The sequence below is a fragment of the Anser anser genome, assembly GCF_964211835.1.
Source record: "Anser anser genome assembly, chromosome: 2".
Lineage (NCBI taxonomy): Eukaryota > Metazoa > Chordata > Aves > Anseriformes > Anatidae > Anser > Anser anser.
In genome coordinates, this window is record NC_139721.1 from 4,784,620 (window position 1) to 4,802,024 (window position 17,405).

The window sequence follows — 17,405 nt, forward strand, 5'->3', positions numbered from 1 at the left end:
GGCTTTTCTTCATCCTCCTGATGAAGAACTGACTTGATCCTGATGCTAACTCAGCAGATGCAGTAAGATAAAAAGGCAGCTGGAGGTGATTTGACAGTCTATTTATTTTAATATCTTTTTAACTTCATTACTTATGATAGTCATATGTAAGAAACCTTCTTCTCTTTTGTTGGGGTGTGGGTATTAGGCAGTAATCCTTCAGAGCAGTCTCTATATATCTGGCTAGCTTGCATTTGAGGGAGTATAAAACCATGAAAGTTTGCAACTGTTTTTAACCTTCTGCCATCAGAAGTATGCATAAAACTTTAAGACTTGTGTTTTAAAATCTTTCACTAGTATAAAACCTTTTGAAGTCATCAGTTTTATTATAGACTTCTAGGTACCTGTTAACTCTTCTGAGAGACATTACCTTCCCCTTGTCTGGCATTCCTAAGTACCTCTTCATCTAGTCCTTTAGTACGTAGTTATTAGTGGTTGCAATGAAATTTACGTTGTGATTGATCTTATTAAAGACTGTCAAAAAATGAACTCTGAAATTGTGTGATGAACAATAGCGACCCAACTAACCCAAATTGGAAGCTATACGTAGAATTGTTGTAGTATTGGAAAATAGATACTTCAAAAAGTCATTTTTCTTAACCATGTTCTAAGTTGGTTGACCTTATTACCATATAAATATGCTGGTACAGGATACTTTGAATGATAGTGGGATTTTTATGAATAGAAGTAGAATTGTTATGTTACTAAGCTTAAATATTTGAAATTCCACACTTTTAAACACTTAGTGGAATTTTTTTGCAGTGAACTAGAACTTTGAAAGACTGTCTCAGCTTGAATCATGGTTATCTTCAGATGATTGGTTTTAGGTTTACACGTGCCTATGATTTCCCTCCTTTTTGTTTTACTGCCATATAGTTTATATTTTCTGGCTATATTATTTTTTCCTCATGCATCTAGGAACAGACTGTTCTGCATATCCTCTGATTTTTTGAGTCCCTTTGTTCTTAGTTTTTTGGGCAATGTCCATTGCCTTTGTTATATCAAGTTTCTCACCAGTGTTGTTTTTTCCTTCAGATCCCTTCAGAAGATATATTTCCATTAGGATGCCAACAAAATTGTAAATAAATGCTAATAATGCATTTTAAAGGCATTTAATAAAAACAGAAGCATAACCACACTGACACACAGATACGGTACCATTATCCCTACTTCTTTTTTGTTATTTACCTTCTAAATTTGCACATTAATTACAAAGAAAAAAAAGGGGGATTTGAGCAGTCTCCAAGTAACTGTCCTTTAATTGTCATCCTTCTGAAGTAGTTACCTACAAATTACCTACAGATTGTTTCAGCATCTGTGCTTAACTGCTACATCAGAAACAAATCCTGAAATCATCTGTAAAATATTGTCTGCAGACCTATTAGGCATTAGCAGTACTTTAAGATTTGAAAATTGATACTTTGAAATTGGCCTCCGTAATTAAAATACTATTAAAGAAAGAGAGGGGAACAAAATACTGTCAACAGAAGTTAATGACGTGTAAGGTGTCCATGTTACTGAATGTGTCTCACAGTTCTTACATTTACTTGGAAACTGGTTCCTGAAGGCGTCACAATGAAAGTGCAAAGCACCACAATGTTATAGCAATAGTTTAAAAAAGTATTTTTGACTTCTTGGGAACAGTGATGGTCTCTTATAGGTTTCAGCTGTTAGAGTTGGAGACTAATAACAGCATTTCTTCCCCATGATGAATGACCACTTAGATTTTCCTTTCAGTTAAAATTACTTCGGTGTGAAATGCTGTAGATTTTAAATTGGGAGAGGAGACTATTTATCCAGCCTTCACTATTTGTTATATTTATCCTTTAATATTGCAAGGAAAAATGATCCCTCTACACAGAAACAGATTGTAAGCATTAGACAATTTGGTATCATAAACTATATTTCTACCCTTAAATATACTGTTGGGAAAGAAGAAGCGACCGTCTGGAGTTCTCCAGGAGGGGGAAGATATATCTGTGATATCTGAACTTCAGTAAATTGAATAGGAAAGTAAAGGGACTGTGCTGCACTTGAGTATTAAACTAGAAGGAACTCTGTGCTAACTACAAAGTATATCAAGTCAGGTTCTCCTTTGCAGGAGAATGGAGTAGGAAGGGGGATGGCAGTTTGTGTATTGTATCCTTTCCATTTTCCAGTAAACTGTGTTCCCCTTAGGATGCTCTCGTCTACCTTCTCTGTGGCTGCGACCTACATCAGGCATTTGCTCACCTGCACAGGCAAGCGATGGGAGCAGCCGTGCAGGACATGGACTTGTCTGGCCCACAAGTTGTCTTCTAAAATGGCTGGTGGCTGGGGAAGGAGTGCAAGGAGCCATTAAAGTCATCCTTCCCATATACATGTCCTGGATTTACATTCCTAGCTTCTGGGAACAAGCAGGACTTTCTCAGCTGCAGCTACAATGAGCTATTAATAGCTGCTAATGGTGTAATCCTACACAAATCAAGGTAAACTCCTTTTTAGCTCCTGTGCTCCTGGCCCCTGCAGTATCCTGTGGTGGAAAGTCCTGCAGCTGGGCTTTCTGTGGTTTGCTTTACATTTCTTGCTTGGTACCTTTATTCGTGCCCCAGTTGTGTTGTGTGGAACTGTGAAAAAATTGTTCCCTCCTCATCTTTACCTTATAATTCATGATATTATACTTCTGTGTCAGATGCTTTTGTTGTCTTATTTTACCAGCTGCAGTATCAAAATACTGTTTTTTTTTCCTCCTGTTAGATGCGCCATATTTCATCTTTTTTGTCACCCATTTTTTTCTTGTTCAGCTCTATTTGAGCTGGTATTGTCTGCAGAGCCAGAGATATGGGCACACCATGGAGTTCTGTGTAGTGACACACCAGTATTTTCTCTCTTGCTCTCAATCCCATTCGTTATTAATGTTTTACGTGCTGTTTTCTTTTGGTATTTCTTGCACTTCTCATAGAGCTGTCTAGCGTATACCTGAGATCTCTTTCTTGGGTGGTAATGACTAAGAACCTGTCATTTCTTACATTATATTTAATACCTATTTTCTTTCCTTTGAATTTCAGCTGCCATTTTATCACCCCATCATCACTAAATTATGCAACACTACAATTTTTCACAATAAGCTTTTGATTTTCATTATTCTGAAAAAAAAAAAAATTGCGATGTCAGCCATGCTCATCCCTACTCTAGTCAGGCCTTTCCCAAATATTGTGTTGCTCTTTTCAACTGCACAGGTCCCCTGTGTGTTCTTCTGCTGAGGAAACTGGTGAGCTGTACTTTGAGCAATCTTAGTTGTTTTTTTTGTTGTTTTTGTTTTTGCTTTTTGTTTTTCCTACAGTATCCCAAAGTCATTCTATTTTAGAAGCATTTCAGTGATCTGTAGGTAAAGAGTTTGTTCATTTTCTGTCACATCTGTGAAAAGAGCAGGGCCTTGATCAGGGGCTGAAGATGAAGACCTCCTTTTCCCCTGCTGTAGGCTTCATCTTGGTTAGGCCCTATGAGGCCGCAGGTTGTGAGAGGTTTGTGTGGCCGTGGCCTGTCTGGTCCCTCTTTTGTGGATTTAATGAGGATTTAATGATGAATGGCCACCGGCCTTGAGATATCGCTCATAAATGCAAATTGACATTTTTAAGGAAAGTTTATGAAGCCGTGCAACGATTTTTTTTTTTGCTGCAGACATTACTGTGTTATGAATCATTAGACAGAAAAATAGCAAACAAGTAACTATTGATCATCTGATATTCCCCATATTTAGATGCACATAAGAGCAATTTCCCTTTGTCGATTTGCTCTATGGCCCTAGTCTGGCTATCAGAATGAAGTAATGGTGACATGTTTCAGTTTTATGATCCTTTTTTCAAAGCTAAAACTTTGCCTGATCAATGCTGTTGTATTTAATGTCCTTTGCTGTATTTCCTTAAGTAGGACAATAGTCCATGCTACGGTGGCAGAATAAAACTACAGATAATGTATCAAAAGTTCATATTGAAATAATTTTTAGTAGTATTCCAGCAACGGAGTTTAATGGCTGTGGTGCAAGCTGTTTACCAGATACATCAACATAATTAGATTCCTATTTTATTTTTTTTAACAGAACACCAAAATCTGTCAATTTGAGGAAGATTTCTATAGCAGTGCTGGTAGACAGGGTAGGGTGTCCTCTCCTCTGATACCGTGCTGCTTTGTAAGTGTGCCTGCTGTATGATACTTGCATTTTAAAAGGACAAAAAGCTACTAAAATGTCCAAAGAAGGGCTACAAAGATGGTGAAGGGTCTGGAGGACGAGATATATGAGGAGCGGCTGAGGATCCTTGGTTTGTTCAGCCCAGAGCAGAGCAGGCCGAGGGGAGGCCTCATGGCGGCCTGCAGCTCCCTCACGAGGGGAGCGGAGGGGCAGGTGCTGAGCTCTGCTCTCTGGGGACAGCGACAGGACCCGAGGGAACGGCATGGAGCTGGGACAGGGGAGGGTCAGGCTGGGTGTGAGGGAAAGGTTCTGCACCCAGGGGTGGTCGGGCACTGGGACAGGCTCCCCAGGGCGGTGGTCATTGCCCCGAGCCTGCCAGAGTTGAAGAAGCATTTGGACAACGCTCTCAGACACATGGTCTGGTTTTGGGTGGTCCTGTGTGGAGCCAGGAGTTGGACTTGATGGTCCTTGTGTGTCCCTTCCAACCTTCCCCATGATTCTTTAAGCTACCCACATACATTTTAAGTAAATACCTCATAATACCTCACACAGGCTTGCTACAGAGCTGGAGTTTGAAGCTTTGCTGGCCCTGCCTTTGCTTGCTGCTGTTACCCTTCCTTGCCAAACTACAAATTTACTGAATACAAGACGCTTCAGTATTCCTGATAGATCAGGTGCAGTGTAGCAGTTACTCAGCAAGTTCTTTGCAAGCTAAGATACAGAAATGTATGGCAGCTATTTAATAATGTGTAGTTAAATTTAAGGAATCTCACTGAATATGTGAAGTTTGGCTGCGTGTGCTGGCTTTTCTTTTGTCATTTCCTTTTTGTGCTAGGAAGATTTAGGTGGAACCCCTGGAGGTTCCACTTATTAGTTTTAGGACTTGAATTTATGTCATCTTGGAAGTAGTTAAAAGCAAAAATAACAAAAGTTGAGTGCTTGAAATATTGCAAAAGATTGTTTCATATGGCTATTCATTAGAGAAAAATCCACATTAATTTTGAAGGCTGGTACGTTTTTTGGGATTCTGGCACAGAGGAACTCCAGTGTGGAAACAGGTATTTTAACATTTCCGAAGGTAATACATCATACCTAAATTTAGAGAGCTTTTCTGTAATGCACGATGACATAGAGTACTTAGTGGCTGTATGTTGAAATTTTTGGGGAAGTCTGATCTTAGTCGCATGCAGCTGTCGCATGCATGCACTTCTGGAAAATCCCAACTGGTATTCATGTTTCTAGCAAGGGTGTGTTGCTGTTAGCTTCTAGTAAGTACTTCTTACATTTACTAGCACTTAATTTTGGTTTGCTAATATTCTTGGATGCTCTCACCGGCACTGTAGGTTAGAACTGTAGCATATTGAGTAAGCTTGGTAGGGGTTTTGGGCTGATGAGCTGTAAAGAAGATTTTGCAGAACAATTTTGAATCCAGGTGGGCTTTATTGCACTATTATATCTTCCTCTGGTACTGACGCTAGTTCAGTCCTCTCTCTTCTGGAAGCTCTGAGCTCCCTGCTCTATAGAGCTTCTGAATGAAGGGCCCACGCTGGATTTGAGGAGGAAGAGTTTCAGCAGTACACCAAGAAAAAAGTAAACCTGTACACAAAGACAAGATTCCCTTTAAAGGTTGAATAGGAAGAGAGTGCAAACGTTGTGTTTTTTTAAACATACATTAAAATTAAGACATAAATGTCTTATTAGAGAGGTGCAGAGACAAATTAGAGGTGACACCTTTCTGGCTCGGTAACGGTTGTCGCTTTGTAATGAATGATTGTAAGATTTATAGCTTTTAGAGCTCTTCGTTACTGTATGGATGAGACTTGTGAACTCGTGCTACAGGTCAGGCAGACGTGTTGCTGTGGCTGTGATTCCTGTTACAAATGCAGTTTGCACTTTCTTCCCGGTCCTATTAGCAGTTATTTTCCAGCAGTTTCACTCTTCTGTTTACTCAGTTACTGGTAGCAGAGCTGGCAGCTCTCATTTCCCAGGACCCAGTGCAGCATTACGTGACTGCAGGATTTATTTCAGACTGACTTTCAGATGCTTTCAAGTCTTTTTTTTTTTCTTTTTTTTTTTTTCTTCTCACCAGTTGTCTTGCAGAGCCATGGTTAACAAACCTCACTGCAGATATGCCTGGCAAGTAGTCTTGTACTGAGAACAGCAGCAGTGAGGGAAGGGAGGATGGCCCTTGCTGGTTATACCTATTAATATATTTTTTCCCTCAGGTGGAAGACTGCTTGGAGTGATTTCAACACTTCTGGGGGAGGTTACTTATTTCTGGGTACTGCAGAATAATTCCTAAAGTGAACAGGATGGCAGGGAAGCATGAAATTTTCCAGGAAATGGCTTTTGAAAAGCCCTTTGGCATGCTCCAGATTGCACATAACATAGAAGGGGAAGAGGAGTGGAGAGGATCCTACTGTAGTTCCTTTCCCATCCTACAAATTACAAAAAATGAGTATTGAGCTGTGCAGTAACACACCACAAATATTTCCCATATACTCTGTCTCATATGTGTTTGTTTGCAGACCACGTCCATAGCACTTCCTGTGTGCAAGGTGTTGGGCTTCTGGGGTACGAGATGCTGGGTAATTAAATGGGAGGTGATACAAAATTTCCTTCTCTGAAATCCTGGTAAAAACATCGCTGTTGTGACATAGTGTTGTTCCACAGCTGTAATGTACAAAGCAGTGTTTAAAAAACCCATGTATAACAATTAAGACCAGCTTTTTGAGATCTATGTTTAGCTTAGTGCCTGAATAAACCAATATTTAGGTACCTAAATAAACAAACAGGTTTCAGTGATGCTAAATTCCAGTGGTTTCCATTGATTCAATAATGGTTTGGGCTAAATTAAGCAGCCTGTAGAGAGCTCCATGTCATTGCAGATGACTCGGACCCCTTAATTCATTAAATACCAAACATCAGAGAAGATTCGGCACTTAATAATGTATTTGCAGGGCTGGATGAAATTAGTTGGCACTTGCGTTTTATTTTTTTTTTTTCCTAGTAATTCAGAAATTAGTAAGTATGACATATCCAAAGACCCTCAGGAGAAAGTATCCTGAGGAATAGAGCTTTACAGCACGGGATGTTCTTACTTCATTTCTCGCTTGTGGTGTATTCAGTGGTGGTTTTCTCAGAACTTTCTAGGCCTTCGCAGCCAGGCTGTAGGTACTAGAGATAGTTTTTTGAATTATGAGAAGTCTGCAAAGAGCAGAGGGAGTTTTCATGAGTTTTATCAGAATGAATATGCATTTAGACGTAGATATTAGAGTCAGTGCTTGCAGAAACCTGCTAAATTTGCCAAGAAGCATTACCAATTAACGTAGTTAATTAACAAGAAGCTATGTTAAAATTAGTTTGGGGTTGGAAGAGGGGAGAGGGAGTGAATTGTAATTAGAAAAAGAAATCACAGCTGCTATTTAGAGAACTGGTGGGGAAGTTTGCAGGTCGAGCTGTCGGAAGAAGCACTGCATTGCGGCTGTGCCTCATTCATTCATTCATTCATTCCATTCTCAGTTTTCTAGGAAAGAGCTACTTTGGTATTATGTATCACAATTTCCAAGCAATATTGATTACCCTAATCAAATTTAACTTTCTGCAGGCGAACATAATAATAATAATAATAAAAAAAGCTCTAATTTTTCACAGTTTCTCAGAAAGGTGAGACTCTCAGTGTTTCTTGAGCATCTAATGTTCAAGAAATTATGCTGATTTTCTCCAGTTAAGGATTTGGCTCCTGCTGAGTAGAATTTGCTCAAAGAAAAATGCCGACTTTCCCAGCTTGTATTACCCTGCATGTTGTTACTAAGCAAAGAGGAAAAATCAAAGCATTCATCTTTGCAAATTGAAACAAGTTTCACACTAGAAATATATGAAAGTTACCCACAAAGTAGTGAATGTCTCACGTATGTCACTTTATTTTCTCAATGAAAAATTGACTGCAACTTATTTAATGGATTCATGAATAGGTCTGATGTTAGCTGAGGGAATTTTCAGACCCTTTTTGAATATATTTCTTTATTTTAAAATTGGGGTTGGGCATATGGATTAGGATGAGTGAAGCAAGACTGAATCTTATTTTCAGCATGGTACAATGAGACCAAAGGCAGACTACAAAGGTTTCAGCAGGATAGCTGCTCCCATCATGGTATAGAGGAGATAGAGTTTATGCTATAAAAATTGTTAATAATTAGACAACCAGTATTCTGATTTCTCCAGTTGTTGGCATTTTGACTGTCTCAAGGTGAGATAGTCTGGTTTTAGGTGGTCAGGACTTCCAGGGTGCCTTTCTCATTTGCCAGTCATTGTTAGTGTTCAGGTAAATCTGAGTCTTGTTCTCATTTTGTTGCGGATGCATACTCTGACCCCTACTGCCTCACTTTACCTGTACTGAAGTTTGTCCAGTCTGTGAGTACACCTGAACTGTACTGGAAGTCAAGAAAAAATCATTGCTCAATGACTAGCTTGAAATTCAGACGGACAAAAGCAACATCTCTACTATTTCCCCATTTAAAAGTTTTTCTGGAGGGCTTTTCATCACTGGAGGGTCACCAGGTGAGGCAGGTGTTTGTGCCAGTAGAGACCCATAGCAGACTGTACACTGGGTTAGCCGAGTTACTGATTAATATTTCATAAAGATAGGCTGGCAAAAGTTCTGTAAAGTCACACATTTTGGCTTTATTTAAATAGATGTAACCTGGCCACAAAGGAATGGGACCTTCTGTTTACACCCAGTCAGTTTATAAATAACAACTGCGAGGAACTCTGTTGTAGATCTGTTGTATGTCTTTGCACAGATGGTATTTGTGAAGAGCTCTGTTTACTTTTTTATATCTAAAGAACGTGTGAGGCGTTGTCTGATGGCGCTGTTGCTTTTGCAGAGTGCATTCATGGGTAACAAAACCAGCTTGGTGTCTTCTAAACACCTCACATCACTCCTTATTGCTCTGGTTGTGTCCAAGAACAGTTAGAAGAGAGAATGTTTTTATTCTTTCTTTACAAGATTTGCTTTTTGGTTCAACATAACATTTCTTTGACTTTTTAATGCAGTCAGTACATCCTGAGAAGGGCTGTATGTACAAGCAGTTCTATTTAAGGATTATTGGGAAAAACATTAATAGCAAATCTGGTAGCTTCTGCTTCCCAGTCTCCATTAGAAATCATGATCCTTTGTTTTTGCTGACATAATTATCTCCATATGAGCCAGTTCTAACAAGGCAGAATTAAGAGTTCACTTTATAAATGAGCAGCAGGACCAGATGGACTGAGAAAATAGGTTTCATGCAAATATCAATAAAGGTGATTAGCAAAGCAATAAAAGCATTTGGCATGCGTACTAATAAAGAGGGCCTAACTGGAAAGGTTTGGAGGCCGTTTGGAGATCTGGAGAGTTTTAGATGCTCTGCTTCCACACGTTACAAAGCCTTGGTTTGTGAGAAGAAGGCACTGCCATGAGCGATGTCTCACTGCCAGGCCCAATCTTCAGATCCGTCATTTTAGCAGATATGTACAGCTTAAGGGCTGAAAGCTTTACATTTCATCCAGTCCACCAGATACTGAGCTGACGAGCTTGAATTTGATTAAAGCAGCGCTGTGGCCAGGTAAAGCAGAACCTCTGAGGTTTGCCCTGCATTTTCTCTTGTTCCTTTAACTGCCAGAGACAGAGAGCAGCAGAGCTTCTGACAATGTGGCAGGTAGGAGAGAGCTCTAATACGTATCAGGTAGATGCATAGCACATGCCTGCATCTTCCTGCCCAGGATTTGTTGGAGAAAAACCTGTCCTACGTTGTGTAGCACCTTCTTGTTGACTCATCAGAGCATCAGCACAGACATTTGGGCGATATTAGTTGGAATTGCAGCCCATGGACGTGATGCACACGTGCACCGTGGGTTGAGTTTCTGGACAGCCCAATGGAGTCAGGAGCTCAGACTTCTCTGACGACTCGTCAAAAACCTGGAAACATCTCAGAAGTCCTCAGAGCTCGTGAGAACATTACTTCCTAACAGAAATACCTGGGGAAACCTAGCCTCCCTCTTCTTCTCACATGCTCGCTAAGAATCGTGCCAAGGTGGTCGATGTGTGTAAAAGCTATATTTATTCTGAGAACACAAATGATTTCCCAGTCATGTGAAGTGCACTGTGTAGAAAGGCATCCATCTTAAACTGGAATATACAACAGTGATTTTGTTCTTGCAAACTAATGAATGAACACTTGGAATAAAATACTTCTTCCCTTAAAATTCAGTTAGATAACTTCTTTCAGTAATAAATACAGGAAATGTGTTTTTCTCCAAGTAAGTCCTTGGGGAGGTGAATACAGTGAGATCTCCGGCAATGGGTTTTTCAGTTCTATTTTTCAGGTTCGCCTTCCTGGAAGAAAATCTCTCTTGACTCTCCCCGACTCTTGTAGATGTTTCTGGCTTTTAAGTGGTTTGTTACAAATTCAGAGATGCTTTTGACAAAGAATATTACAGAGTATTTGCATGTGGTAGATCTCTTATCTTTGAATTTGGTCTTAATAATATTTTGTGTCCTTGGCATTAATAACGGATACAAAGCCTTGACCGTAACCTTGGTTTTCTTAGTTTTGCTGTAAGCATTAAGCCTGAGCCCACTCTCATTTTTTTCTGCGGTCTTCTGTGGGACGACAAGAGAGCTTTCTCAGCGAGAACCAAAGCTTCATGCATTTCACTTAGCTTGTGATCAATTTTGTTGCTCTTCGCTGTTGGTACTGGACTGAAGTTGTATTTTTATTGTTTTAAGCTCCTATGTGCTGTGGTGGTTGGCAATCTAGAAATGTGTTAAATAATATTGATCTCCTTTTTTTCCCCACTTGGCAAGCATTTTATTTTACTCTGTCTCTAATACTATTTTAAGTATCATGTACTGGTTTTATTTTCTTTCTTATTTATGACTTGGCATATCGTAGAGCAAGGGGTCTTAGAAGTGCCTGGAGAAAAGTCCCGAGACAGAGGATGCTCATGAGAAAATACTTCCCAATTCTCTACCTTTAAATAATGGGAAGAGCTTGCATATTACATTCTGATGTCATAGTTAAATAATAGTTTTGCATTTTTGCTTCAGAAAAATAATAAAAAAAAATGATTTTTGTTGCAGTATATGTAAGCTGTCAGGTTATCACCCCAAATGGAGGTTTTTGATGAATCAACTTCCTGAAAACATGCTCCCTGCACCTCCAAGAGCCAGCAAGCTGATATAAGAAGTCCACTGTCTGTGTCTGGCGTCTTTCATAATAAATACATGCATTCATGTGGTTTTCACTCCAGGATAAAATGTGGGGTCCACTCTATCAAAACTGACTCCTTCCGAGTTCTCTTTATTTGTCAGATAAAGCTACTGGGGAAATGTTTTCAGAAACTGGCTGTCCTTCACTAGGGGAAAATAAGGATTTTCTCTGAAATGGCCGGAGTTAGAGGAGTTGTTACCGCATCTTAGAGAGATCCCTAACTTTCTTGTGGTTTCACCTTGAGCTGGAAACCTCTGCTGAGCCATAAGGCACGCAGAGGAGAATAGGTACAGAAAACAGCTGGGTGATAAAGTTGCGGTTTCCAGCAGTGGTTTTCATTGCAGCTATTAAAGGAGCACAGTGGCCTTTTCAGATATGGTAATTGTCTGCTTCTGTTGAGACTTCTCTTGAAATAATAACGGGAGGCTAGTCTTTAAACCAGAAGAGGTATTGTGGTGGCTTATCGTCACCATTTAGCTATTTCGCTTTCGCTCTGTAGAGGTTCGCAAAGCTCTGAGTTGTTTCTGACGTTGAAGATGGATATTGTTGCTTTAAAAAATAGTGCTTCCATCCAAATTTTGCACAACTTCTGAAATATTTCATTTGGGAGGAAAAATTTTTGTAGACCTCAGGTCAGGCTGTTAATAGCATCTTCTCTAAAGCCTTGTATGTGTTTATGGGGAAGAGGTTAACTGTTTATTTATTTTCCTAATTTAGTTATTTAAAAATTCTGAACATTTATTTTTTTTCCGGAGAAATTTCAAAACTGTGGAAAACTATTAACAGTTCTTTTTTCCTTTAGAAAAGTTGGTATCGTGTTGTATGAAAAGGATTAAAAAGAGAAGCAATTCATCAGCTTCCAGTGAATTCATTTTCTTTCTAAGAAAGAGTTGAAAAGGGTAAATTAGAGAATGCTTGGAAACCCCTCTATGGGAACGAACACTCGCGTTTTTCACTTTTTTTCCCTTTGTGAAGACTCAGGAAGCCTGACGTTGAACCCAGTTCTCCATAATTCGACATCGTAGTTAGGCGAACACGTGGATTTCCACGGGAATGGTACAATTTGCATCTTCCCTATGGGCAAAAATGAAACACCCCTTATCTGCGAGGTCAAGAATTTATTGCTGGTGTGTCTGAAATCTTAACAGGCTGTTTGAAGAATGTTGGTCTCAAAACAGTATCATAGTTCATAATGTTACTACATTAAATGTTGTTTGTTTTTTTTTTTTTTTGTATTTATTATTATTTTTATGAGTTCCTTATGGCTGTCCCCTGGGTATCAGCCTTTTCCTTCCGTGCCTGTCCTCCTGTGCCCCAAGTCCTAGCATTCAGAGGCCTCTGCTGTCATACCAGGCTCGTATTCCTCTGTGCTGTGTCATTATCTGAGAGTCATAAATACTTCATTGTAGTCCAAATAATTACTTGTTACTGCTATTATGTAGAAATTATGGTTATAACGTACAAAGATAAGTGAAACAAATGAAGCATAGCCACCTGCTCATTAGTAAATTTGCTGCTGAAATAAAGAAGCTCAAACAAAGCTTCGTGCAGCCCAAGACGAGTTGAGACCGCCTTGCCTTGCCATTGCATTGGGCTGCAGCGCTGTGATGGTCTTGGTAGAGTCTGAACAGCGACAAGAATTTACGTTTGCGTAGAAAATTTCTCTAGAAAAAAGAGTTTTTCCAGGCTAGTTTGGTTGGGAATCAGCATTAATGGCTGGACGTCATCGGTGGCAGCAGCAGCTCTCGGTGTTTTTCAGAGTGTGGAGCACTTTGGGCCATATTTCCATGGGAGATTGTACCTAAAAATTCCAATTATTGTTCGTATAATAAAAACTGTGGAAAAGTGAAGTGAGAAAAGAGCAAGGCCATTTCTCCTCTGACAGCCCTGTCCATCATTGAATGTAGACACAGGGATATGGCCAGTTATTGAGGGAAGCAAAGCCAGGGACACCAAAAAACCCAACCATGACCATCCCAGGGGATGTGGAGCGCGAGGAGACTTGGGGTCTCTCCAAATCCAGCAGTTTTTGTGTCACAGTCCTTCGTCTGTCTTTCCTATCCTGGAATAAGATAATCCTTGTCCCGTCAGCCTTAGAGTGGCTGTACTCGGAGGCTTACGCTTGTTGGGAAGCCTTGAAGCGGTGCCGCCTGAATCTGTTGGCAGCTTTTATCTCTTTGGACTACTGAGGTTGATGTTTGTTTTTTTTTTCTTTAAAGCACATGCAGTTTCGCTGCATTTCTGTACATAGGCACCTTGTCAGGTCTCCAGGCTGCTTTATGCATTTGGAAATGAAGGAAGCATTTGTGCTTCCCTCTGGGATAGCCAGTGGCACCACGACCGTTAAATGTAAGTGAATGCCAGCTGATTTATAGCTGTACCTCCTGCATCCAATCTTCACCTCCTTGTCTTGTAAAATCTGCATTATTTCACGACACAGAAACATTCTGTATTTTTTTTTTGCATAGGTTAGCATTAGTCGGTGTGTTACAAATTGATCTCAATCATCTGAGCAATAAAACAGACATTTCCTGCCAAATATCTCTTTCTGCTGGACACTGTACTGTATCTTATTGAGCCCTAGTGTTATCTTCAGTTGACTGATGCCAAGGCACTGCTTGGACAAGTTTGCAGTGTCTCATCTGTGTAACTTACCTTCTAGTTACATTGATATCCCTACATCTCTCTCCTTTTTACTAACATAAAGGCAGCTTTCTTCTCAGATCCCTGACGTAGCTCATTTGCAGTGTTAGTGAAGGCACGTCGGGGGAGTTAATATTTGGAGATAACGTTCATACAATGTAGTATTTGTCTGTCTAACACTGCAAGAGTATGCGTGAAAACTTGCAGATGAAATAAGAGGTGAATCCTGATTCATCTCTAACCTAAGCTGAAGACAAGGCAGGGTACGGCACTGCGGCAGTAAGCAAAGGGCGATGGCAAAGCGGTGATGGGGTTGCGATAGCATAATGCTGTGAAAAAGCCCTATTTCTGGTGTCTGCTTCGATTTTAGTGACCTGTGTTTCCAAACCAGGTCTGCCCCTGGTTTGGGGGCAGCCAACTCCAAATGTCAGCGACTCCCAACATCTGGAAAAGTCTTTATTTTAGAATCTATTTGATAACCTAATTCTCCACACTCAATTGATTTCTGACCTGACTTCCATTCTTGATTCAAATGGTTTTCTTAATAGCTTAGCTAACTACAGTTACCAGTAATTGATCCTTATTAACTATTTTTTTTTAACGTATCTCAGCATTTTTGCCACCCATCTGCTTTTAAACTGCCCATTTGTATGGATTCTTTGCATAAATATTTTGTGGCTCATTTGATTCTCTGCATAATTAATTAATTGCTTCTCATTTAGTTTTCTGCATAACTAATCTACTGCCACATAATTAACAAACTCTTTAATTCCTTATTAATTATTTACTGTTCTTTTGAATATATGAATTAATTGACTGTTTAAATTTGCTGCTGTGCTGATTTGACATCTAGTTAATTGTTTTGATTAATCAATTAATTAGCTGCTTAATCTCTGCTTAAAAGTATAACCCCGTGACTGCCTTGTACATGTTCTAGCACCTTGCTTTTTTTGCTCAGCACTATCATCACCTCATCAACATCTGGATGCCCAACTCACTCTCCAGGCACGCATGGACCTCTTGGGCTTACGTATATCCCTCCCATGAAGCCATCTCTGTAACTCCAGCGGTGCTCCTCATACGTTTTTCTCCCTCTAAATGTGTTTTTTTTTATCCACACGTCGCACTCCTCATGCACTTGAACCTCAACAGGGCTTTAACTCTGTTTGATTTTGCCAAAATGAAAAGGGCAGAGTCGGGAAGAAGGGCATCAAAATACTTGCGCATGGAAATCCAGCAGGTAAATGGGATATGAGAACAGATCGGGAGAATTATGCGTTTTTATGGCATACAGGGAGAGGGTGTTTCAGATGCAATTTAACTGCTGCAGATGTTTGTGGTAAATTGATGTAGCTGATAAAATTTCGGAAACTTTTCAGAAAGCTTTGTAATTATGTATAGCTCTTCCAATAGACTTGTTGAGGCTGTTTTTCTCTGTTTCTGCAGTGCAGAAGAATTTTAGTAGAAAAGAACCTTTTTTTCACACTTTGCTTTATTTATGTGCTAATCCAGTACTGAAGTTTTCACAACTGGTCGCTGTAGAAACTGTGTTCTTGTGTTCTCTTTGGGGAGGAGGCCTTTGAAAGAGGTGCTGCCTTAAAAACTAGTTTGCCGTTGTATACCGCAAATAAACTGACAGAAACCATGACCGCTGTGATGAAAACTTCCTTGGAATGTTTTTTTAAAGTTTTCCACAAGGTGTCAGCTGCTCTTCGAAGGTATTAAACTGCGGCTTCTTATGCAAGGGGAAGTTTGAGAAGTGAAGCGGCTTTGTCAAGCACGAAGCATGAGACGCACAAGGGTATGTTTACTTCTTTAGAGGAAGGTGCTAAGCAAAATATTGCATTTAATAGCAAGAGAATAACCAGGTCAGAACCAAAATTGGTCGGACTGGCTCTTATTTTTGATGGGTGCTCTGCTGATTTGTTGTGTGATGCTGATCAATCTACAGACTTCATAGTGACGGTCATTGCCAGATGTTTCTTGGATCATACAAAATGTATGAAAACTATATTGCCAATGAAAAGTTTCAAAGACATGGTATGATAGGTTATACTGTTAAAATATGTATTAAAAATTACAGTATAGATAATATGCATGTTTTAATTTATCTTAAAAGGACCACTTGGCATAAGCATGTGTCTGCTGGACCGTAATAGACAGTAAAAGGCAGGAGCTGGTAGAGTGTTCACTGGGTCTGAGCCATCGACTACAGCAGCTCGATCTCCATTCCCCGGCACAGGTCCGTAAATACCAAGTGCACGTGGACATACACACGTGCAGCTGACTCAGTGTAGATGTCTTGATCTTGAGCTGAATCCTCCCCCAAGTATTTTTGGTGAAACATGTTGGTAGGAAGGCTCCAGCTGGTCCATGAAAAGTCACCTGTAGCAGTGAGCTAATGCCCATATCTTTGGGACTCGCTTCTCTGGAGAAGAACACTGGAAAATATGCAAAAGTTGTTAATATTTCAAGAGAGTGGATGGAAGAGTCTGCTAATCTTTTTTATCTGTGATTTCTATGAAACCGATTATCATGAACAATTTAAAATTAAAAAGAATTTTTTTAAAATTAAAAAGAATTAAAAAGAATTTAAAATAGTTTGCTTTCCTTTGTTTACCTTAGGCGAATTAACTTGAGGCTTTTTTGGGGCTGTTTTACAATATTGAGTCTAAATAAGGAATCTGGAAGAATTAGATTCAGTGAACGTGTAGTGAATACTAATGACACACACACAAAAAAATGAAGTTGTTGTTGTTTCCTCTGATGCTACTTTAATTAATCTGAGATGCAGTAAGGGTGCTGCAAGGTATGGATCATCTCTTAGTCTATATGTATCTCTGAACAACGAGGCTTCGCTCTTAAGGTTTCCAGGCACTGCTTGATACAAAAGCTATTAATAAGTATGACTAGCATTAAGCATGTAAGTATTACATTTCAGGGAGAGTATTCATATGATTAAAATTAAGCATTAAAGTTAGATAACTCAGTGAACCAAAGCCCTAATAATATTCACACTGGAGATGTGCCATTGCAGAAATTTATTTTAAAAAGAGGTACAATCTGAATGAAGAATGAGCTGTTCAAAAAATTAAAAAATAGCAGGAAATGTCTTGTAAGGTGATGTAGAAGAAATATGTAAGGAGGTGATATAGGTGGGGAGAAACACAAATTTTTATCTCCAGGAAATATATATTTATTGTCAGTATTTCTTAATAATGAGGAAAATATATGTCAACAATCCAACGGCCTATAGGAATTATTAGTGGTGGTGAAATAGCTGAACCTGCAGGAATATAGTT

The 17,405-nt window shown here is 39.5% G+C and overlaps 1 protein-coding gene across 7 annotated transcripts in view; it reads left to right on the forward strand.

Moving 5' to 3' along the window:
• Positions 1 to 17,405, forward strand: part of TRAPPC9 (trafficking protein particle complex subunit 9) — a 464,677-nt gene that overhangs the window by 264,121 nt on the left and 183,151 nt on the right. The window contains exon 22 of one of the 7 annotated variants that reach the window (XR_014580943.1): positions 1 to 85. The exons of 5 other annotated variants lie outside the window; for them this stretch is intronic. Coding sequence is in view for 1 of the 2 variants with exons in the window: in XM_083827406.1 (XP_083683532.1) it covers positions 1 to 32 (32 nt within the window). In the remaining variant the exon portion in view is untranslated. Of the gene's footprint in view, positions 16,643 to 17,405 lie in introns of those variants that run through there. One more of the 7 variants, XM_083827406.1, reaches the window with a different exon arrangement.